Raw genomic sequence first — 24,483 nt, 5'->3', positions numbered from 1 at the left:
CCATGCTAAATTTCCATCTCCTAAGTAAGCCTTGGTTCTCCAAAAGTTGTTCTAAGGCTGTACAAATAAAGAACCACATACTCCAACTGGTTATCATAAAGAACTCTGCCTTCTCTCACTGCTTACACTGAAGCCCCTAACAGCTTCAAGAAAATCATCAATGCATAAACAACCAATTTCAAAAGAGCCAAAAGCAGGAAACGTGCATTGTGCCTTTTAAAATGGCAGTTATGCATTTTGGTCTCTTGCGAAAGCAGTTAGTCGCAACTTTCACCCAACGCTGCTCCTAGCACTACTACATCCAGGTAGGGCTATTTTATCATCATCCAGAGAAACAGCCAATCTCCTGGCATCATACTTTTTCTCAAATGCCCGCATAAACGACATTGGTAAAATGTTCCCCAACCACACCAAATACTCAATGCCTCCACTTTTTCACCAGAAAGTGACCAGAAAAATCCTGTCCAAATTAGATACCAAAAAATCCCATGGCCCTGACGGCATTTCTTCGTTTGTCCTGGAGATTTGCACTCCAGAGCTGACTGCTATTCCCTATCACTTCTTTATGTTTTCCTACTCTTAGCATCTTCCCTACCAGTGTAGGAGAGTTGGTTATTGGATTCACGTTCAAGTAAAGTTGATATGGGCATACAGAGTTTATTTTCTCTAAGACTAGAGTAATTCTGCTCAGAGTGGGATCAGACTGCAAATATATCATCAACAAAACATGACCATATTCCTAGCTGAGAAGAGTTGTTTTTTTAGATGCGTTATAAAATAGGCTAATGAGATAGGACTGCCCATTGCTGTTTCTTTGATTTGTTTGAACAACTTATTTAATAGCCTGCATTGATGGTGAATTTAAGTAGGCTAACAATGTTTTCTGGGAAATCAGATTGTAAAAACACTTAAGTATTTTGGACTACATCTGAAGAAACGATAATCTCGCTGTTAGACAGATATAGTTTTTTTTATTTTCTTGCTCTTTAAAGTCAAGACTGTTTTTAATATAACAGCTAGTGTGACCAGTAAGATTCCAAAGATTGTGAGAGAGAGAGAAATAGAGATGTTTTGTAAGGTAGTAAGTAGGAGAACCAATGCGGTTCTCCTACTTATTGGATATAGTGGATTGGGTATAGTGGATTGCTATCCTTGTGTATTTTAAGAAGACCCTAGAGATGAGGTTGATGGGCGTGATGAATTTGTAACCTCCCAACATAGTAGTATCCCATGATTGTACATTATCTAATAATTTATTTAGTTTATTGTTTTTGTTATTTATTGTTTGACTTTTTGTTGGAACCCTACTGATAACACTGTGGGTTTACCTATCTCTTACTAAGATATTAATTTTACGATTATACTTGGTGGTATTCATGACAATGGTGGTGTTACTTTTGTGATAACAATGTTGGTGTTCTTTGCATGGGAAAACAAAGAGCTTGTACTTTTAAGAAGAGTGTATTTAAAGGAGGTGGTTTTGCTTTGTGCTTATGGAATTTGGGGCAATCATTTAATATCAATTAATCATAATTACCAGCTCTTTAGTTACACAGGTATCCCTTCTTAACTGAAATTCCACATACTTAGGTTAAGACAGCACTATTACCAATTGTAGGCATAGTGATTAGCTTGATTATGGAGAAATCATCTGATGTATAACCAGATCCAGCTCATATGTCCTAGTCTCTTCTATTTGTCACATGGTGTTCACTGAACTAACTTGCCAATCAAATTAAGTACACCTTAAGCATTTTTTTTAACAGCCCTATACAAGAGAGAGAGAGAGAGAGATTTCCAAAAACCTATTGCACATTAGTACTATTTGTGGGCAAGGAATCAAGAAGACAAATAATCTGTTCTTTGTACATCAGAATGTTAATAGTCCTTAGGTAAAATTATGTTAAGAAAGACAATTGCAAAGCACAGAAGTAGATGGAATAACAGAAGAGAATGAGAAATTGGTTTGGTTTGATTGGGGAACTGGACAGTGAATGGATGTTGACAATCAGCAGCCATTCATCTGTTTATGGGACATGAGGGAAAGTGAAAGAATGGTGTGCATTAAAAGTACATTATTTTCCATGGAGTATTTATCAAAGACATTGAAAAAATTTATCTTTGCAAAAATTTTCTTTTGCCGTATTGTTGTTTTATGTGAAATCATGTAGTCATTTTAATTATTTATTTCTTTAAGGAATAACTGATGGTACACTACATAGCACAAGTGTTACAAACTTCATTTCCCAAACTACATGTGTAAGACCTATATCAGGTAATTTTCAAAAACCTGTATAAAAAATTTGTATAATAATTATTATTGACTGCTTGTTTTTCTCACCTCATAATTTAATTTGTTTTAGAGAATTTCCAGAGCTGTTTGTTTTTAGTTTACAAATATGTTTTTGAAGTGGAACATTTAAAGTGTGCATGTGGGAGCAACTTTCAGGTGCTTTTACATTTTATTCATGTTGGCCATGATAATTAATTTATCAATTCACACAGTTGTGATCTTTAAGTTTCTTCCACTTATTATTATGGGCACCTTCATGGACCCAGATTCTGAACTGGTGACTGCACCAGACATTATAGATATAATACCTATCATTCTTCCAAAATTCTTTCATTGATTAAAGCAATTTTGATCACGTGTCTACTCATTCAGCACTTTTTGAGCAAAAAAACTTAATCTTCATACTCTTGCCAACAGCATTCATTTATAACATTCATAACTTATTTTAATGGTATTACAACACCAAATGAACTAGATTATAAAAAGATGTTTATTAAGTGGCTTATATTTCACTGGATTTCAAACCAGCATGTTCAGAGCAAAACAACATGTTACAGTATGCATGCAATAATGAGTAAGTGAAACAATTCAAATTGTAACAGACGAAAGATCTAAAGTCCTAATTTGATGCCCTTTAATGTTATATAAAAAGCATATTACAGTTGTGTAGGAATTGATCTTAGGATAACAGTCTCCCAAATTTTTGGCAAATTAATGCTGCCATACTTGTTAAAATTAGAAGAATGCTTCATATCCATTGCTGATTCTAAAATAATCTTTCTGGTTTATAATGACTTCTGTATAGCACATTGGTTTTCTTCCATTTAATCCTGTGTGAAGGGATGCCCAAAGCATGATTTGTTAGTCCAGACTTGCTATAATATTGGTAGCAAATGTATTTTTTATGCTCTTCAAGGTGGATGCTAACAGATCTTCCTGTCTGTCCATAGTAGGCTTAGTGACAGGGAACTTCATACACTTTACGATATTCTAGAGGTGTAGTTTATCCTTATTAGAGCAGATCAGAGTTGTTAATTGGACATGTGTGAAGGTTATATTTTATTAGTACTCTGGCTGTCTTTTCAGATATTATGCCTCGAATATAGGGGATAGAAACAGTGGTGGTTTGTTCCTGTGTGTGTGTGTTGTTGGGGGGGGTAGTAGCAGAGCCATGTATTATTTTAGGAAGAGTTGTATGGCAAAGATAATAAAGTTCTATGGTGAGAGCTTGCATCATTAGAACAAATAGTTTTAGCTCTGTGTGTGTGTAAGTGTTTTTCAGAATACCATACTGTTGGGCTTGGATGATGATGATGTGATTGTACGTATCGTCCTGTGTATGTGTGTTGGCTTTCTATAAATGGAAGAAGACTGAGACCCATCTGGAAGCTGTTGTGAAGTGAATTTTGACAGCTGTTTAAGTCAGTTACAAAAGAATCCAAAATGTTTTTTGTCCATTGGACCAAATGACAAACACATCATCAGTGGAACATAACCACACTAAGGGTTTGTATGTAGCTGTGGTAAGTATTTTGTTCTTAAAATGTTTCATGTAAAAGTTAGCAAAGGGGGATCAAACCCTTTGCAGTACCAGTCAGTTAATTTGTTTGTAAATTATTCCTTACCCAATAAAATAACCTGCATAACACTGTAAATTTAAATAATTCAAAGATATATCAAGGGGACATTTGATTTTATTAAAGCAGGAGTGTCTGTTAGTGGTACATTGGTAAATAAGGAAGTGACATGGAAACTTACTTAAAAAAGGATGTGATTTCTAACCAGTGATTTTAAGTAGACAGAATTTTTTTAAATGTAGAGGAGTTGCCAGTACAGGGGGGCAATTTTATAAGTAGGATTGGCTACACGTTCAACTATGGATCATAGGAGGAGGTTAGGTTTGTGGATTTTAGTTACCCTATAAATACAATATGGTTTAACATGAACAGGTTTTATTTTGTTGGTGATTACTTTTGGCCAAGAAGTCACTTTTTTTTTAATAATTTTTACATAAATGTTTCTTTGGAGACAGTGAGGTCTACTGACAAATCATAGATTTCATAAGTAGAATTGTCACCTAGGAAATCCTGCATTATTATTATTTATTTATTTTTTTTTTTTTTTTTGTAATCTTTTGATTCATGGTAATTTTAGCATTACCCTTACTGCATTAGTAGTCCCAGTATTTTTTTCTTGTAAAACTTTTTTAAGGTCATTAATTCATTCTGTGGTATATTATTTTTATGTAATATACCACATTTAACGTGGAAGATTGGATGCCCCATTCTATGTTCATCATAATTTCTAGTTTTGGAACTTTTTTTTTTGGGTGTAATAGCAAAGTTGTGTTCATACCGTCTTTTGTTAGCACCTGTGGATAAATTTACTGCTGTGCAATCTTAATGAAGGTGCAGTTGGAGAATAGTATGTTGCTATTGCTGTAGGATTTCAATTTCTTTAGGTTCCTACATTTTACCTTTTTTTGTATTTTTTTTTTTTTTTTTTTGCCAAAACTTCGGAGATGTGATATAAGACATTCCACACTTCAGGTCATTTCTCATTGTTGTGTATACACTGTAACATTTTGTTTTGCTCTAAAGATGATGGTTTGAAACCCAGCAAAATATAAACCAATTATTAAATATCTTATTGGACTTGTGCTCGAGACACGGACTAGTCATTACTAATACCATATTTCAACATAAAGATGTCCACAAGTTCACATAGAGAGGGAAGACACAAGAAATAAGAAAAGCCACATTATGATAGTGATATCATCATGCTCGTTCAGGATATAAGAGTGTACAGAGGATTTGAAATCGGAAGTGACCATTATTAGTATTAAGCAGGATAAAAGGATATCACATTGAAAAAAACAGTATGTAAGAAAGTTTTAAAAATAATTAATGTTGAGCAGCTTTTACAAGTAAATTGTAGACTCGACTATACAAACACTACTGAAGTAAAAATGAAACAAATTGAAAACATGAACCAAACTTTGGAGTCTCAGTGGCAAACTCTGAAGAAGACATCAATTGATTCAGCTAGGAAGGTATGTGGTAAAAGTTGTCTTCAAGGATAGAAAAATAAGTATGCCATGGTGGACACGAGAAGTTAAAGAAGCAGTCCTGGAAGAAGAAAGCATACAAAAGTTCCTAGCAAATATGTCAGCAGATGTTCTAAAAGAATACAGTGGAAATTGTAGAGAGATAAGCTGTGTGTAAAAGTAGCTGAACAAAAGTCAATGGAAGACTTCGGTAAGAATATAGAAAATAAATATCAGGAAGGTGCCAAAACATTCTGGAGGCTATTGAAGATGTTTACAAATGGATTGGGGAAGAATATAGTCTAACCAAGTGAAAAATAAACTTTTAACATCTTTCTCTAAATCCAGAGTAATTTGATAAAAAGGTGGCACACCGTTTGGCAACTCCTATAGGTAAAGATTGCTTCTTGCCATTGCTTCTGCCTGTTATCTCCACCTCTGGGCCTGGCTCCCACTGAAGAGACCTCAATAAAGGTCGAAACTAGTCTGGGTAGTGGCCCTTCCCTTAATGCATAACATTATACATATCCGCAAGGAGATGTGTTTTGCATTATGGGAGATACTGAGATAGGAGTGTTGGTAGCTTGCTCCACCTTTGCAAGGAATTGCCCGGTGTCGTACCACTTTACCCCAGTCCTGAAGATACTTTCAGGCACAAACTTTGTTTGCACACACTTGGATAAAGGATTAAACGAAATTTATTATAGTAAATCAGTCTTCTCTCTAAGTGATGTTACAATAGTACCACCAGATAAAAATACCAGAAACGTGCAGAAGCGGTTCCTAAATTTTGGGTATGAACTTAGAAGGCTTGATTACCATTAAAAAACAGATTGGAAGTTTGAGGATTTTGGCCCTGTTCAAAATCAGATTCAAATTTATTTATATTTGTAGTTGTTGTGACCTGCATTGTAGGCTAAGTGTGATGCTGAAGTTTTGGTCTCAGGATATTTGTGATATGCTGAATATTTTTTTTTTTCATGGACTACCTTGGAACATAGGTTGAAGAGCCATGCCTTAGATACTCAGGAACTATGGGTAGAAGTAGGGATGAAGACCTTCATTCCTGTTATGGTTATTTCTGTAGAAGTAGTAGTAGTATAGAAATCATCCCATTTTGGCACCCTTATAATGGCAGAGGACTTGTGACTGAAAATGGCTAGGTGTAGGCTTTCAAAAGTACATGAAACTTGAATCATATTGCCTGAGTTAGCAGGAGGAGAATCAACATGCATAGTGCATTTGGAAGAGGAGCTTGTTAGGAAGCGGTCGACAGTGTTGGAGAGATGGTAGTTGACTTTTATTCTGGTATCAACATGGTGAATATTTTGGCATCTCTACCTGCTTGATCAGTGGAACTGGAGAAGCCAGTTTATGTTGTGTAGGCATTGAAGTCCCCAAGAGAGTTGATCTCACTATGTGAGTATTTTGAATGTAGAAAATCAAACTTTTGAGATGGGTGTTCATAGAAGTCAGAGTGGTTATCTGAATGTGGGACACAGAAAATGAATTCCAAATGAAATTTTGAGCCACTGCAAATCAAACAAGGGGATTCAAAGTTGGATTTCATTTTTGATGAATGCACAAGTGCTGCCCATATGGGGAAAGGTGTAATTTGGGTAGTTGAGATGGACAATAATTGTTGATGTTGCCACCTGAGGTTCTATTAGAAATAAAAAGTCTGGATTTGATTATGTGGATGGTTGAGCACATAATTTAAAGTTACTGTTGAAGCCATGAATGTTCATGAAGCGAGTGGGAACTTTTGTGTGTGTGTGTGTGTGTGTGTGAGAGAGAGAGAATTGTTCATGTTTTTTTTTTTTTTTTTTTTTTTTTTTTTTGTTGGATTTTTATGTGGAGATTTTTTTGTGATCTTCAATGTAACTATTTCAGTAAGTTGTCCTTTATTGTATGTGGGGAAAAATTAAATAAAGAATAGGATGTGCAGTGGGAGTTGAAAGACAGATGTACTGCCTATACGGAGGAAACCCAGTCTTCTGATCACACATAGCTTCAGCAGCTCCTCCTGCATACTATTATACTTAGACTCCCTTGAGGTTCATGGCAGAGTAAGTGGCAACAAGATTTATCTTTAATAGATCAGCCTCCATGTGCTAACTAGCCTACAGAACTGTTTTACTGCTGCTTCCTTGAATAAAGAAGTGCCTAGGACTAGACAGTGTATTTGGCATATCCCACACTGTATGTGAGTGAGAAAGAGAGGAAGAAACCAGAGCCATTTTTCTGAAGAGCAAACATATCAGTAAGGTATTTCAGGCCTCCAATAAACAGGGTGGTGGTGTTTCTCTGGGCATTGAAGCCATCCACCACCACCTTGTCTAGTTGGCATTTCCTCCATCAAGGGAAGGTATGCTTTTGCAGTAGCAATATTTCAGTCAAAGTTAGATGTACCAGAGTCCTGTTTTTTGGAAACAGGTTTCACTTTGGTAAGGTAGAGCTGACTTGGTTGCGATATGAGAGGCTATATGTTGCACATGGATAGCACCAAAACTCTGTAACAGTACAGTAACGAGGGTATGAAGCGCCTGTGGCAAGTGTCTAACTTGCACCCCCCCCCCCCCCCCCATGACAAAAATTTTGAAAAATTTAAATATAACTAGTTAAATTTACTAAATGCAATATGTTAAATACTTACTATTAACCCCATCAAAATGAGTTGCAGTGTGTTGCAGAATTTGTGTGTCTAAAGCAGCATATTGCCGAAATTTAAAAATACAATATAAAATAGCAGACTTTTATATCTATTTATTTATTTTTTATTTTTTACATTTTTGCACCCCAAACCTAGTTGCGCCCATGGCTGGCGCCTCTTTTGCCACGCTCGTTACGGCACTGCTCTGTAATACTAAGGTACATAGACATGGTTGAAAATATTTTATTCTTCTTCTTCTGCAGCTTCTCCCACTTAAGTGGGAGAAGCTGCAGAAGAAGAAGAAGGGCTGTCATCACATCCAAGTTCTTCATCCTCAAGTCCTCTTCTCCCAGCTCCCTCCATCTCTTCTTTGGCCGCCCACGCTTCCTCCTTCCTTGCACATCCATCTGCATGACCCTTCTTCCCACATATTCTCCTCCCTCCTCATCACATGACCAAACCATCTCAACCTTGCCTCCTGTATTTTCGCTCCTAAGTTCATAACTTTCACCTGTTCGTAACTGTTCCCCTGACATAGTCATTTCTCAGACGATCCTTTCTGGTCACACCACACATCCACCTAAGCATTCTCATCTCTGCTACTTCCATCCTGCTGATGTTATTTTTCCTCAGGACCACAGTTTCTATAGCATGTGTCATAGCCGGCCTCACTACTGTCCTATAGATTTTGCCTTTCAGATTGATCGGCACCCTCTTATCGCATAACACTCCAGCCATCTCCCTCCAGTTCCTCCAACCCGCTTGTATCCTGCATCCCACTTCCTTCTCAGCTCCTCCATCTTCTTCCACTGTTGAACCTAAGTATCTAAAGTCTCTCACCTTCCTGATGACATTTCCTTCCAGCTCCAGATGTCTCCTGCCCTCCGCCCACTGTGCAACACATATACTCTGTCTTACTTCTGCTCAGTCTCATACCTCTCTCTTCCAGTACTTTTCTCCATCTTTCCAGTTTAGTTCCCGCTTCTTCTCTTGAATCTGCACACAGCAAGATGTCACCTGCATACAACATTGTCCAAGGCGCATCTTCTCTCACCTCCTCTGTTACCACCTCCATCACAATATTAAACAGAAACGGACTTAATGTAAGCCAGCTTTTACTTGAAACCTTTCTGTCTGTCTCAGACAGGTCCGAACACTTGTCTTCACATTTCTGTACATCTCCCACACCAACCTGACATATTTCTCCCGAACCTTCTTCTCCCTCAGATCTCAGATACCTCCAAACTTCTTGCCTTGGCACTCTATTGTATGCTTTCTCCAGATCAATAAATGCCAGATGTAGCTCCCGTTGTTTCTCTCGATAATTTTCCATCATCTGCCATAACCCAAAGATAGCATCTGTTGTTGATCTACCAGGCATGAAGCCAAATTGTTCCTTTGCAATCTCCACCTCCTTCCTCAATCTACCATCAAGAACCCTTTCTAGGATTTTTATTGTGTGGGACATCAACTTTATTCCTCTGTAATTTTTACAGTCTTGTGCATCCCCTTTACCCTTGTAGATGGGGACAAGAGTGCTCTCCCTCCATTCCTCGGGTATATTTTCCTGTTGGCAAACTTTCATGAACAGGTCCCACAGTCAATTCCCTCTTGCCCCGGTGCCTTCCATGCCTCCACTGGAATTCTGTCAGGGCCCACCAATTTTCCATTCTTCATCCTCTTCATGGCCTCCGTCACTTCCACTCTACTGATGTTCTGCACCATCCCCTCAGAAGGCTATCCATCTTCTCTGTGAGTCCTTGCATTTTCCTCATTCAAAAGTCCCTCAGAGTATATTTTCCATCTGTTTCTTATGTCCACATCCCTCCATAATACTCTTCCTTCAGCGTCTTTGATCTGCCTCACATGTAAGATATCCTTCGCTGCTTTATTTCTACATTTTGCTAGTTGGTAAATTTTTCTCTGTCCTTCCTTTGTTTCTAATTGATCATACAGATCTTGATATGCCATGGCCTTCGCCTGTGCCACAACTCTCTTGGCTTCTTGCTTTCTCTCTCTGTACACCTCTCTGTCCTCTTCCACTCTTGACTCATCCCACCTTCCTCTTAACTGTCACTGCCACTTGTACATTATTATTCCACCACCAACCCTCCTTCTGCTCTCTAATCTTTCCAGATGTCTCACCAAGCACCTCGATTGCACAGCTCAGGATTACTTTTGAATTATGTTTCCGCCAATCTTGTACACTTTCCAGTCCATCCGAAATCCTCTCTAACACCCTCTTCCTAAAACGATTCCTCACACTCTCCTCTTTTAAGCGAAACCACTTAATTGTCTTCATCCCATGGCATCCAGAGGTTCTTATCTTCGATCTTATTTTAAAGTCTGCGCAGAGCAGTCGGTGTTGCTGTGCTACTTGATCTGTTGGAATTACTTTACAATTTGTCACAACCTTAAGATGTTTTCTCCTAGTCAAAATGTAGTCAATTTGTGAACTGTTGTTACCACTCCTAAATGTTATCAAATGTTCTTCACTCTTGTAGAAAACTGAGTTCACAATTGCCAGATAAAAATTTTATTAAAATTTCCAGTTGAAAATATTTTATTAAGACTGATTAAACTACAGATATTTTAGTTCACATATAGTGGACCATCATCAGTATATTAGAGTTGGATATTAAAGAACAGTGAAAGTATATGAAGAACAGAATCTTTCCTTTTATGCATTTGCAAGAGCCAACTAAAAACTGATACTATTAGGATCAATATATATATATATATATATGTATATGATTAAAATGAAGTACATATGCATGTGATTAAAAATAAATATATATATATCATCATCCCAGTTCTCATGTGTCTCTTGTGTGAATGTACCTATATAGTTTTTTTTTTTCCCCTGGTGGCTAATGTGCACCTCTCACAAACATACTGTAATTGATCTGGAGATGAAATTACAGATAATACAGAAATATGAAGGTGGACAAAGCTTATCAGGTGTAGCACATGGACTCAGTATTGCAGTGTCAACAGTAAATACCATAGTAAAGGATGCCTAACCCATAAAAGAACCTGTTAAAGAAATAGCCGCCATGAAAACAACCATAACAAAATCAACAACAAAAAAAACATGCATTCACACACACTAATGGAGATGGAAGATCAGATCCAGAAATGTGCTCCTTTGAGCTTTGTGACAATATAGTCGCAAATAAATCTTAAATAAACGTCTTGCTACAGCAAGAATTTTATTTGAGGACCCTTTTGAAGGATCCTGTCAGGAATTTGATTTTGATGATTATGATATCCTGAGGGAACACATTTGTTTGCCTTCAAACAATGGTTGGTTTGCACGTTTCGAAAATCATGCTGGCTTTCCTAATGTACATGTATTTGGCGAGGCTGGTAGCAGTGATACTGAAGCAGCCAAAAAAATTTTTGGCAGCATGACTACGATTCTAGGTTCGGAACCATATAAATACGCAGGAACAAGATTCAAAGGAAGACTCTTATTATTTTTAAATAAAATTTACTCAACTGGTATCCCCCCAATAGAATGGAAAAAAGCAATTGTGATTCCTATCTTTAAGAAAGGTAATAGAGATGACCCTAAAAACTATAGAGGTATCAGTATACTAAATTCATGTTACAAAATATACAGCAGAATCTTAAATAACAAACTAATGAAATATTCCAAAATCTATATTCTAGAGGTACAAAATGGATTTAGAAAAGGACGATCATGTATAGACCCAGCCTTCTGCCTAAAATTAATAATAGAGAAAAGAAGAGAATATAATTTAGAAACACATATTGCATTTAATGACTTTGAAAAAGCATTTGACAAAGTTAAAAGAAACATATTATTTAACATATTAAAAGAAAGACAAATACCAAATAATATCCTAAAAGCTGTCACAAGTATATATATATGAAAATAATCAAATACAAATAAGATTAAATCATGAGCTATCATATACAAGAGAGATAAACCAAGGGGTCTGACAGGGATGTCCCCTCTCAGCAACTCTTTTTAATATCTACTTAAATGAAATGATAATAAAATGGAGTAAAAATTTACATTAAGGAATTAAACTTTCACCTACAGTTAACTTAAACACTCTCCTCTTTGCAGACGACCAAATAATAATTACAAATTCTGAAGATAACTTACAGAAAGCTATTTTAAATCTAAATGAGATATCCAAAGATTATGGTATGATAATATCAACGGAAAAATCAAAAACTATGGCCTTTAAAGGACAAGATCCAGCAAGAACTAAAATAGTACTAGATAACAAGATCTTAGAACAGGTGAATTCATTTAACTACCTAGGATGTATGATCAGTTATGAAAATGAAAAAGATATAAACTTAAAAATTGCAAAATATTTAAAAATAACAGGAGGAATTAACTCTATATTTAAACCAAGCCTAGTTCAAAAACAAACCAGGCTAAAAGTATACAATACATTAGCCCTACCGGTCTTAGTGTATGGAAGCGAAATCTGGACAACAAAACAAAAAGACAAACAAAGATTAACAACAGCAGAAATGAAGTTTATGAGAAAAACTGCAAAGTATGCCCTATTTGATCACAAAAGAAACGAAGATATTATGAAAGAATTAAACCAAGAACCAGTAATTGAAAAAATTAAAAAATATAAACATAGATGGATTTGACACGTTAAAAGAATGAAAACAGAAAGATTACCAAAACAAGCCTTAAAGTACAAGCCAATAGGAAAAAGAAAACCAGGACATCCTCTTAAACGATTCAACGATGACTTCTAAGGCCGGAACAGGCCATACTAGGCCTAAATCCTTGATACGTATGATGATGATGATGATGATGACTACGATTCATAATCGATGAGGGTCCATATTTGCCTGAGGAAATATTTAATATGGATGAAACCGACTTATTTTATTAAAAAATGCCATCACATGCCTATATTTCCATAGGTGTGAGATGGCATATATACCAGGACACAAAGCATCAAAAAACAGAATAACACTTTTGCTTGGAGGAAATACATCCAGAACATGCAAGTTGAAACCACTACTTGTTCACAACTCTAAAAACCCGCAAGCATTAAAAGCTATCACCAGAGCAATACATCTGGTTCATTATCGATCCGACCAAAACTGCTGTAATACTGAAGTAGAAAAATATTGCAATGAAAATGACATTCCCTTTAAGATATTGTTTATTTTAAGTAATTCCCCAAGCCATCATGTCCATTTGGATGATTTCCACCCCAGTGTAAAAATTGTCTATCTTCTACCCAACACTAGATCATTACTGCATCCGGTTATAGTGAACTTCAAGATATTCTATGTATGTAGAACATTTGCCAAACAATTGAAAAACCAGATACAAATCTTGAAATAAGGGAATTCTTACAATATTTATCATGCAATAAAGAATATTGCAAACATTTGAGAAGTTGTTATTCCAATATGTTTGAAATTAGTGCAGAAAAAAATCTGTCTGCAGTTTATTCCTGACAACTGAAGTTTCGAAAAGGATGATGAACTGTTATCAAATGCTGATCTCATGGAAGCTGCTAAAGTTGTAGATGAAGAAACACAAAACCTTGGAACCTGAATCAGAACCAAAAAGGTTCATAACAAAAGAGATGGCTGAAGCATTTCGAAAATTGACCTCCTGTCCTGTTTAGCTCGATTTGAGAAAAGGGATCCAAAAACATCCCATTTTCTTCAAGTGCAAAGAATGGCTAAAGACATCTTTGCCTGCTTTAGAGAAATTTATGAGGATAAAAACAAAAGCGAAAGTTCAGATATCTCTTGACTGTTTTTTATGATAACTAGCAACCAACCAACATGCAACGATATGTACCATTTTTTTTATTAAATCTAATCTTAATACTGGTGGGCCATTTTAGACTGTATTTTTTAGTTGATTATTCTTGATTTTCTTCTGTTATTCATAGAATGAGTTTGGATTATTGAAAGCTACGAGTTAAAAGATAATGTGCAGTGACAATTTCCTGTTAATATATTGTGTCTGTGATCAATTATAAAATATACTGTATTTGGTGTGTTCGGTGTTTAAAAATTGTCCAGCTGGATATGGTGTAAAATGTATGTTTTATGTATTTAGTACAGAATGTTTATCATTTTCTTTCTACTTAATATTTCTGCATTGCATTACATGTTTATTTATTGCATATGTATTTAACATGACAAGGTCTATTATGAATGGGCTGAGGAAGGAAGGGGGAGTCTTACGTAAATTTTGACTTGCATAAGGAATTGTGGAACAGTCTACTTATGTTGAGAAGTATCTGTATATGCGCGCGCGCACACACAATATTAAATTGTATAGTGCTTAATAATTTCCCAGATTTTTCACATCAAAAGTCCATCATGAAGTCCATCATATTTGGGCAACATAGAAAGATTTCAGAACTTTCTTTAAAGAGACACTCATTTATTGGAACATCTATTTAGTAAGTGAAATCATTAAAAAGGATCCTTTTTAATGTATCTAGTATTAGCAATCCCATGTTCTGTTGGACCTGATTTTTTTTTTTTTTTTTTTTTTTTTTTTTTCTTGGAGGTAATATGGGATTGAGGTTCAGAAATGTGTACAGAAACAGATCAGCCTGTTTGTCCAAAGTAGAATGGCAGTTTCATGGGGATGAGTACACTCCACATAGAATCTCCACCCCATACATTAAAGCCATTTGACTTTGAACAAACAGGCTGATCTTTTTCTATATGCATTTCTGATCATCATTTCTACATTACCTCCAAGAAAATGCAATAAATCGAGTCTAGCAGAACCTGGGATTACTAAAACTAATCACGGGATCCTTTGGAATGACACCAAATTACTACACAGATGTTCTTGTTAAATATCAGTTTCTCTTTAAAGAAAGTTCTGAAATCCTGTATCACCCATCTCAACCATGATGGACTTTCTGCGAAAATCTGGGAAATTATCATTAAGAACTATATGTTGTAATATTATGTTTTTTAATCACACACACACACTCTCACTTCATTTGATCCTAATATAATCAGTGTTTACTTGGCTGTCTTGTGACTGCATACAAGGAGAGATTCTGTTCTCTATATGCCTTCTTGTTGTTTGTTTTCTGTAGTTTAGTCAGTCTTAATGAAATAATTTTTCAATTGTATCTGCATGTGACCTTAGTATTATATAAATAACAGAGTTGTCCCTTAATCATTATCAAGCTGTTTTGCTCTTAGTAATATAGCTGCTGTTTGAATCTGGATTAGGTCTGCTGATTACAAAATGGGATTACAAATTCCCATTTTTCTAGTCCTTTTTCCCCCATTTGTTGTAATTTTCACTTAGAAGATGTAGGGGATTAATGCAAAATTAAAACCTTTTCAACAACAAAAGCATCAGAGTTATTGGGGTTATAACATCAGAGCGATCAGAGAAGTAGAAGAAATAGCACAATGGTTATTGGGTGCTGAAGATATACATCTAAAATAACTTGCTAGACAGGAGTAATACCTACTGCTTACTATACTCGGCATCAACTCCCCCTTGAGGTTAGGTATGAGGAAATTGATGATGATACTATACTCAGATCAGACATGGAAGATACAATAAGATGAATAAATGATCATGCACATCATCTGGCCAGAGGAAATGAAAAATGGATCTCTTCTAAACATCCATTTAATTCTTTACTTATATTTTCTAGTTATAAGTCAAGTGGAAATGTCCTCAAGACCTGCTGTAGATGCTAGAAATTTCCCTGTCTCCAATCTCTCTCTATATATATCTGTCACAGCTAGTAGCACTCACATAAGAAAAAATGGAGTCCTTTATAATGTTGCTGTTGTTATTATTATTATTGAAAATTACACTTTATTGAAGAAACTTAAGATTTAGCAATGAAACCATCAATTCTAGCAACTCTAGATGCCATGAGCCTGTTTACAGATGTTCTCAGAGAATAAACCATTTTCTGCTGTACACCATGCTACTTCTGTCCAGTTCTGAAGAAAAATACTGTGAACATAAAGAGAATCTTGCTGTGTGTGCTTGTCACTGTCTCCAGCCAATTTATTTAGGGAGTTATTTGAAAAGAGAGCCCTGGAAAACTTTCAGAATCCCAAAATATGGCTGTTGTTGTTGTTATTATTATGATTATTATTATTATACAGGCACCTAAATGGAGTCGGAAGACTCATTGCGGGAGACCCAATCTATCCACACAATCTATCATACCTCTCATTAAACCCATTTAGACAAAGCACTCACAACTGAGTACTTTGACTTTATGGGATTAAGGAGAGGTATGATAGATTGGAATCAAATTATTGAAGAGGTCAAAAGAGAACTACAAAAAACACTGAAACTGTTAAATGAGGAAGGGAAGAAATTTGGACTTATTATGAACTTGGAAAAAACAAAGACAATGGTATTTGGTGAGAAGAACATGAAACAAAAGATACAAGTGGATGGAACTGATATAGAAAATGTAGAACAGTTCACATATTTGGGAAGTAAAATGACATGTGATTTAGACTGTAAAAAAGAAATAAAGATCAGGATTGTAAAGGGAAGAACAAAAATGAAGGCCATGAATAACATCTGGAAAAGTAAAGCAATCAGCCTGCAAACAAAATTAAGAGTACTAGAACACTCATCATTAGCTGTGTACTGTATGGATCTGAAATGTGGGTAATAAATAAGGAATCAAGAAAAAGAATTTTGGCATTTGAAAGAACTTGTTACAGGAAGATTCTAAGAATAGGATGGATACAGAAAATCACAAAAAAAAAAAAAAACATAAGAAAATCACAAATGAAGAGCTCCATTGGAAGATACAACCAAAGGAGAATTTAATGCAGAAATTTATACAACAGAAGCTGCAATTACTCAGATATATCTGCAGAATGAGCGAGAGTATTGGAAAATAAAGTCATTCATGTTTGGTATTATGGATGGTGTAAGCAGAAGAGGTAGACCATACAGAGAATGGATAGACGACATAAAGAACTGGTGTGGAATGGGGTTACAGAAACTGTGACACTGTTCACTGGACAAAGAAAGATGGAAGAAGATAGCGAAAGAGTCATCTGACACCAGCGGGCAGTGTGCCCATGGTTTGTGATGATGATGACCCACAACTGATTCTGGCAACTCATTCCACTTATTCTCCACTCTCTAAGCAAAAAATCTACTCCTCACACCTCTACTAACCACACCTTTATTCAATTTCTAGGGATGACCGCTTGTTCTGGTCCCTCTAGCCAAGTGTTGCAACATTTCTCCTGCATCTCTCATATAAAACCTTTGAGCAACTTAAATGTTTCTATCATATCCCCTCATTTTCTCTTATCAACCAACTTCTGCAGTCCACACACTCTCAATCTATCTTCATAGGGAACATTCCTAAGACCACTCACCATATTCGTTACTCGCCTCTGAATTGTCTCCGCCACTTCCTTATCCCCAAGAAATCCAGGAGACCAGACTTGAGCATAGTAATCCAGATGTGGATGTATCAAGCCCCTCTAAAGTGGAATAATAACTTCCTTATCTCTACTTGTTAATATGTTCTTGAATAGCTGAGTAATCTTATGGGCTACCTTAGGAATATGTCCTCTAAACTTTAACTCTGTCTACCACCCCCCTAAATTTCTAGCTTCATCTATTACCAAGAGTGCAGTGTCATCAATGTGATACATGGTTTGTAATCTGCTTATCCCAAAATGCATAACTTTACATTTCTTGACATTAAACTGACACCCTTTAACTTTTGCCCATATGGACAGGTTATTTTATCATCCTGCAAGCTCTCCGCATTGCCTTGATTAACTATTACCCTACCTAATTTCACGTCATCAGCAAACAACTGAATATTTCCTTTCAGGTTATTTCCTATATCGTTTATGTGCAAATTAAACAGCAGTGGTCCCAAAACTGAACCTTGCAGCACACCACTAGTCACCTGTTTTTGCTTCAATTCTGCCCCTCCATGCACTACTTTTGGATATCTTTCCAGGAGCCACCATCTTATCCACTTAACCAGTGTCATATCCATCCCCATTTGTTCTAATTTGCATAACAGAGTTCCATGTGGTATTCTGTCAGATGCCTTTGCAAAATCCAGCAGAATCATCATAGCCATTTTCTCTATCCAACTCTATTATAAAAAGACAGTAAATTACTAAGGCATGATCAACCCTTCAAAAACCATTTTGCCCCCCATGCAGTGTCATATTTTTATCCATGCATTTTTGAATTCTCTTTTTGACCAGTTTTTCCTTTACTTTTACCACCATGCCTTCGATACTGATTTGCCTAAAATTTGCTACCGCACCTCCTTTATACAAGGGAATTATTTTGCCCTCTTTCCACTCCCTTGGAACTCTACCAGAATCTAGCCAAGCATGCCAAAGAAAATCCCAGAGTTCTTTGATTATATGACAAGTACAAGGGAATTATTTTCCCTTGCACTTGCCAGTTCCCTTTCACATTCTTGCAGAACCCAAGCTGATATCCTAATCCCACAACTGTATTTACATTGAAATTCTACAATATCCTAAGAACCGCCAATCCAACCAGCTCTGTTCCCACATTAATGTCTGTCACATAGGTTAAACCAGTAACCTCACTATGATGATATACCTTTGCAAAGTGGTCACTCAGTAACTCAACTATTTTATCTGCTTCTGTCTCCTCGTGACCATCATCACTCATTAAGGTTAATCTTCAATAGTCATTCTTCCCCTTACTTGCCACATAATGAAAGAACTCTTTGAGATTTCCTTTGACATGCTTGGCTAGATTCTTCCCATAATCTGATTTTTGTCCTCCTTGCCATGCTGGCCACCTTTCTTGCCTCAGCCTTGTACAGTTCATGAGTTTGCTGGTCACCTTTTTCTTATCCTCCACAGCATTTTCTTTTTCTGCAGCTCATGCTTAATGATATTACTCATCCATCTAACTCCTACCCGACACGTGACTTTGTAGCTGAGTCGGTATAGACGAAGCCCTTTGGTCGGAAAGACCTGGGTTTGATTCCCATCCAAGATGTGAGGAACCTTTATCTGGTCTCTTTTGACTAAAAGTAAGTTAGCTGGCCGCATATGGAGGGTGAGGGTTTTTTCACCTGGAAACTTGGGTTTTTCACCCTTCATTGCAAGCAAACCGGCCCCATGAACAGATACATGGATCTACAGTCATAAAATGCATACTTAATTCTTCATTAAGGGGGCTCAACCAGTCCTAATGAATGATTGAAGAAAGGGAGGGAAACCTCCACAAAATAAAAAGAAAAACTCCTACCCGATTAACTGTCCTTATGATAGGTATACAATTTAATATATGATGACATATTCATCTTAACTGGAAAACATCTTGACATATTCCCAGATATTTTCAATGAGAATAAACTGATTTATTAAGTGTGTAAAAAAAAAACTTTCTCACACTTGAAGATACCATCATGCTACATCTCACCTCCTCTTGCAAAAGACAAGAATAATTAAAATGCTGAAGAAACAGAGCAATATCTAGCAATATAGAAAAAAGGAATCAAGAACTAATGTACCTCAGCCACACTTTTTTTTAAAAAAAGCTGACCATCTTACAACTTCTTCCCAAGAAGTGACAAATATGCAAGAATACGTGCTGCAGTAACCTTATATCCACCATGTAACAGATAAAAATACTTTGAAACATGACATACAAGGGTGATCGGAAAAGTTCTCATCCTAACAATGAAAAAACAAATTTATAATTTCAAAATTATTTTTATTTTCAACATAATCTCCCGTAAGACTAATACATTTATTCCAGTGATGCTCCAGCACCATTATCCTGTCCCTGTAATGTTTCTCAGTAAGATTTGCAAAATACCCCTCTAAAGCTGCAATCACCTCTTGATTCGAAGAAAAAGCTAACCAGCGAGGAAAAGTTTTAGTTTTGGGAAGAGATAGAAGTCAGAGGGAGCCAAATCTGGGGAATAGGGAGAATGTGCCAACAACTCATAGTGCAAAGTTTATTTTTCATTAGGTTAGACTATGATAAATTTAGTTTAATTCTTTATCCCAGTGAGAGCAAACAAAGTTTGCACCTGAAAATATCTTCAGGACTGAATATAGTGTTGTATTATCTTACCTGGGTAAGTAGTAAAACACCAGGCAACTTGTAGCAAAAGTGGAGCAGGCTACCAACACTCCTATCCCAGTATCTCCCATAATGCAAAACCCATCTCCTTGTGGATACGTATACTGTTATGCATTAAGGAATTGGCCACTACCCAGACTAGTTTCGACCTTTATTGAGGTCTCTTCAGTTAGAGCCAGGTCCAGAGTTGGAGATACCAGGCAGAAGCAGTAGCAAGGTCATCTTTACCTATAGGAGTTGCCAAAAGGTTGGCTACCTTTTTTTAACCCTCCTACCGGCCAAGGTGGATGAAATAGCAAGACTACCCCAGACTTTTTCATGGATCAAAACTTCATCGGCATTCTATCTTTTATCAAGTATTTACCCTCCTCCGCTGTTAATCCTTTTTTTTTTCTTCTGCAGACCAAGTCTTTTCTCATGAATTTTTTCATCAAGTCTGGTTAAAAGATCGGCCCAGTTATTGTTTTACTCTTTTCAAGATATAAACAAAATGCATTTAGCATCCCAAAACACTGATGCCATGATCTTTCCTGCTGATGGAACTGGCTTTGTCTTCTTTGGTGCTAAACAACCGGCTTCTGTCCACTGTTTTGACTGCTTTTTGTATTCTGGTGTGTAATGGTGAATCCAAGTCTCATCCGTAGTAATAAATCGCCATATAAAATCAGTTTTATTCTTGTTAAAACGCTTCAAGCACTGTTCAGAGATTTTCATGCGAGTGTGTTTTTGATCTGCTGTGAGCAAACGCAGCACACATCTTGCACAAAGCTTTTTCATTTGCAATTCTTAATGCAAAATATATCCTACACGTTCTTTTGAAATGCCTAGAGTCTCAGCAATTTCATTCACTTTGACTCGCCGGTCATCCAATACCATATCGTGCACTTGATCAATGATTTCTGGTGATATTACACTTTTTGGACGTCCGTCATGTGGATCATCTTCAAGGCTGCTACGGCCACTTTTAAACTCGGCAGCCCATTTCTTAATTATCGATAACGAAGGAGAAGAGTGCCCATAAACTTTTGTGAACTACGAATGAATTTCTTTTGGCATTAAATCTTCTTTTACAAAGAATTTTATAACCGCACGATACTCAATTTTATCCATTTCAAGGGATACAGACAACGCTTTTGCTTCAGAGAGCTGTATAAAACAAACTACTTGATAGAACGACTTGCAATTTTACATGGAAGCTTATGACAGATGTACCAACTTAGGGGAAAAAAAAATCTTGCAGATAGAGTTGCCATCTATTGTCGAGGTCAAAAACCTTTCAGACCACCCTCATAAATGAGGCTTTCACCACCTTTCTCCATGTTGTCAACTAAACCATGTTCAAAAATAAACAAGAATTTATTCTTAAGCTGTTATCAAACTTATAGTATATATCATGACAGTTCTTTCATGCTACCCACTAGCACACTCTCTCTCTCTCTTGATAGTGCAATTGCAAGGAGACATTATAATTTTTTTTGCTCTTGGTTTAATTCCATCCAGGATGTAAGAAACTTTTACAAGGGCATTTCAACTGAAGGTAATCTAGCTGGTCTCACATTGTGGTGGCAGGATTTTTTTTATCCAGCAAAACAAGCAAGTCATGGTAGAGAGAACACATCATTAAGAGGTATAATATACTGGTGTCAAAGCCTTAGTTATAGTGATATTATTCACTAAAACAAATTACTAACCTGGCTAAACTACCAATAGCATCAGCTTTTCAAAGAAAAATTCACTGTTGCAAATCTTCCAGTATGTCAGTTCTTTGGTTTTTGTATATTCACTATAGCTGACTTACCATATATCAAAGAATGATGATTTTGGCTCTAAGTCAAATATGACAGAATCAGTATTTTTCTTTTTTGTGAGAGTACAAATTTAATATCATTATTCCAAAACCTGATTATTTTTTAAACCCATGAAAAGTTTGATACAAAATAAATAACGGAAAAAACTCGTAGAAAGATCATTTAATAGTATAATTTTCGCCTGTGTGTCACAGGCATCTTCAGTACATTAAGCTAAAAATTAAACACTAACTGACAATTCCAAAAAGTGCCACCTAAGTAGCTGGTGTAAGATAACTAAAAAGGTCAATAACTTTCTTTAAAAAAAAAAATAAATAAATTATTATAATAAAAAGTTAGGAAAGATTAGCTGATTTGTAAAGTACTATCTCCCATAAAGGGGATAGACGTAAGCCGTCGGATCTGTTTAAGTTAGGAGAATGAAGTAGAGTTTCACATGTTTCTTTATAAAGGCGTTCCATGAGAAACTGACTTTTGTGAAGAACTCTTGTCTTTCTCCAATGAACTCTGTGTCTAGTGAAGATGGCATGTTCAGAAAGTCCAGACTTTTCAGGTTTAAAGTATTCAATATAAGATTGGTGTTCTTCTAGCCGAATAGAGGCAGATTTTTCCGTTTGTCCGAAATAAGGTAATCCACAAGAGCACAGAATCTGGTAGACACCTGGATGATTAAGATGTGGAAGCTTGTCCTAAGGAGAAGTGAGAAAGTTGGAGATTTTTCTAAACGGTCGAAAGGCAACAAAAATATTCAGTGGTTTTAAAACTTTTGCTATACGTTCACTGATGCCTTGTACATAAGGGATAGTAATACGCGTTATTTCCTCTGTGTTTGAAGAGGAAGACATTAAAACTACTCAAAGTTCTTTTAATGAAGCAATTCCTATTTTACTGGCCTGACCTCTAATGAAAATAAAATAAAATTACAATAAATAAATGAAATAAAATAAAATAACTACATCAGAGCTAAATTTTATTTAAGACAACATCAGAGAAACATATTTTCTTATAGATAGTTTTATTACAATTAAATAAGATAGTTTTATTACAGTAAAAATGATGTCCTAATTTAGCATGACAATAGTTATATTAGATTTAAGATCCTGGATTACCTATGCTCCTATTTATAATTAACTCAGAGAAAGTTTAAGTGGGTGGAATATGTGCCTTCCATATTCTTGGGATTTTTAGACCATCGTTATTGTTAAGATTAGGGTGGTTGATAAGAATCTCACAGGCCTTCTTAAATTTACATGCATACAATGTTTTGGTGTGATGTAAACAAGAGGTGCTTTTCCAGTCAATTCTATGTAAAGTGTATAAGTATATACAGGGTGTTCGGGATAAATTTGACATATTTATAATTAATTATATTTTTCCGTAAGTTACATGTATTAACACACACTTCTCTTCATTTAAAAGTTTGGACCCTTCTTCATTCATATACAAGATGTCAGAAAGGATGGATAGCTGGAACCCACCTGAATCATGGAAGAGAATAACTTGTATCATGATGATTCGTGCCCGCCATCAAAATAAGGATATTACGACTGCTGCCCAATGCTCCCTGAATACAGTAAAAACAATCAGGCATGAACTAGAGACTTGCAATGGTGACTACGAGGATGTAGCAAGAAGAAAGATCCCTAGCAGACGATCTGATTGCGTTCGTACAGCAGAATTCCTCGCAAATCTGCAGGAACAGGTGTTGAAGAACCCTGGCATTGGAATTCGGGCTTTGTTCGTGGAGTAGCTAACTGTAGTCAAGCCCTGGATAACAAGGGTAGCCAATGGTAGGCCGTATGTATGGCAGCAGGATTCGGCCCCTTGCCACACCTCTGGGAAAAGTCAAAAATGGTTGTCTGAAAATTTCTACGACTTCACCAGTCCAAATGTTTGGCCTCCAAACTCCCCAGACCTTAACCCCATGGATTATTTTGTATGGGGCGCAGTTGAAAAAGACACCAATCGCACTTCCAGTAATACAAAAGCCCAGTTAATGGATAAAATTAAAACAGTTTTTGCGGCCCTTCCCAGGGAGACTGTAGCATCAGCTTGTTCGAGGTTCCGAAGCAGAATTGAAGCTGTGATCGATGCTAATGGTGGTTATTTTGAGTAAATCTTGTTGATAGTATTGTAATTAACTCTGCCTGTAATGTTTTTTTGTCAATTCATTTAATTTAATAGATACAAAGAAGATTTTCTTTTTCCTTACGAAACTGTCAAATTTATCCCGAACACCCTGTATTCTATGTATAAGGCAAGTGAAGTCATTAGCTGCTATATACGAGTTTCCCTGTTTTGATTATATTTCAGGTGCAAACTTTGTTTGATTACACTTGGATAAAGGATTAAACCAAGAATATAATTTCTTGGTATCTTGGATTTATTAGTCAGTTTTGATGTCTGTGCCCTCTTCACAAATGTCCCAGTCCTTCTATTGCAGGACAAATTCCCTCCCAAATATCACAGCACTTTTTGCACGTGTACTACGTTCTGGTTTTTGTGTGGCAAAATACTTTCTGCTTACTAAAAGAAAGCACAGCCATGGCTTCACCGTTATCCCCCTCC

At 36.2% G+C, this 24,483-nt stretch overlaps 1 protein-coding gene across 3 annotated transcripts in view; it reads left to right on the top strand.

Moving 5' to 3' along the window:
• Nup205 (nuclear pore complex protein Nup205) overlaps positions 1-24,483 on the top strand; it is a 610,691-nt gene that overhangs the window by 365,420 nt on the left and 220,788 nt on the right. For all 3 annotated transcript variants that reach the window (XM_090405724.1, XM_090405715.1, XM_090405707.1), the window contains exon 24: positions 2,198-2,275. In XM_090405724.1, the coding sequence (XP_090261850.1) occupies positions 2,198-2,275 (78 nt within the window). The remainder of the gene's footprint in view (positions 1-2,197; positions 2,276-24,483) is intronic.

Source organism: Typopeltis vanoorti, chromosome 2, assembly GCF_054136105.1.
Source record: "Typopeltis vanoorti isolate ZY-2024b chromosome 2, IOZ_Tvanoo_1.0, whole genome shotgun sequence".
In the NCBI taxonomy this organism is placed as follows: domain Eukaryota; kingdom Metazoa; phylum Arthropoda; class Arachnida; order Uropygi; family Thelyphonidae; genus Typopeltis; species Typopeltis vanoorti.
The sequence above is the reverse complement of the archived record's forward strand: the minus strand, read 5'-3'. Positions and strand labels throughout refer to the sequence as shown.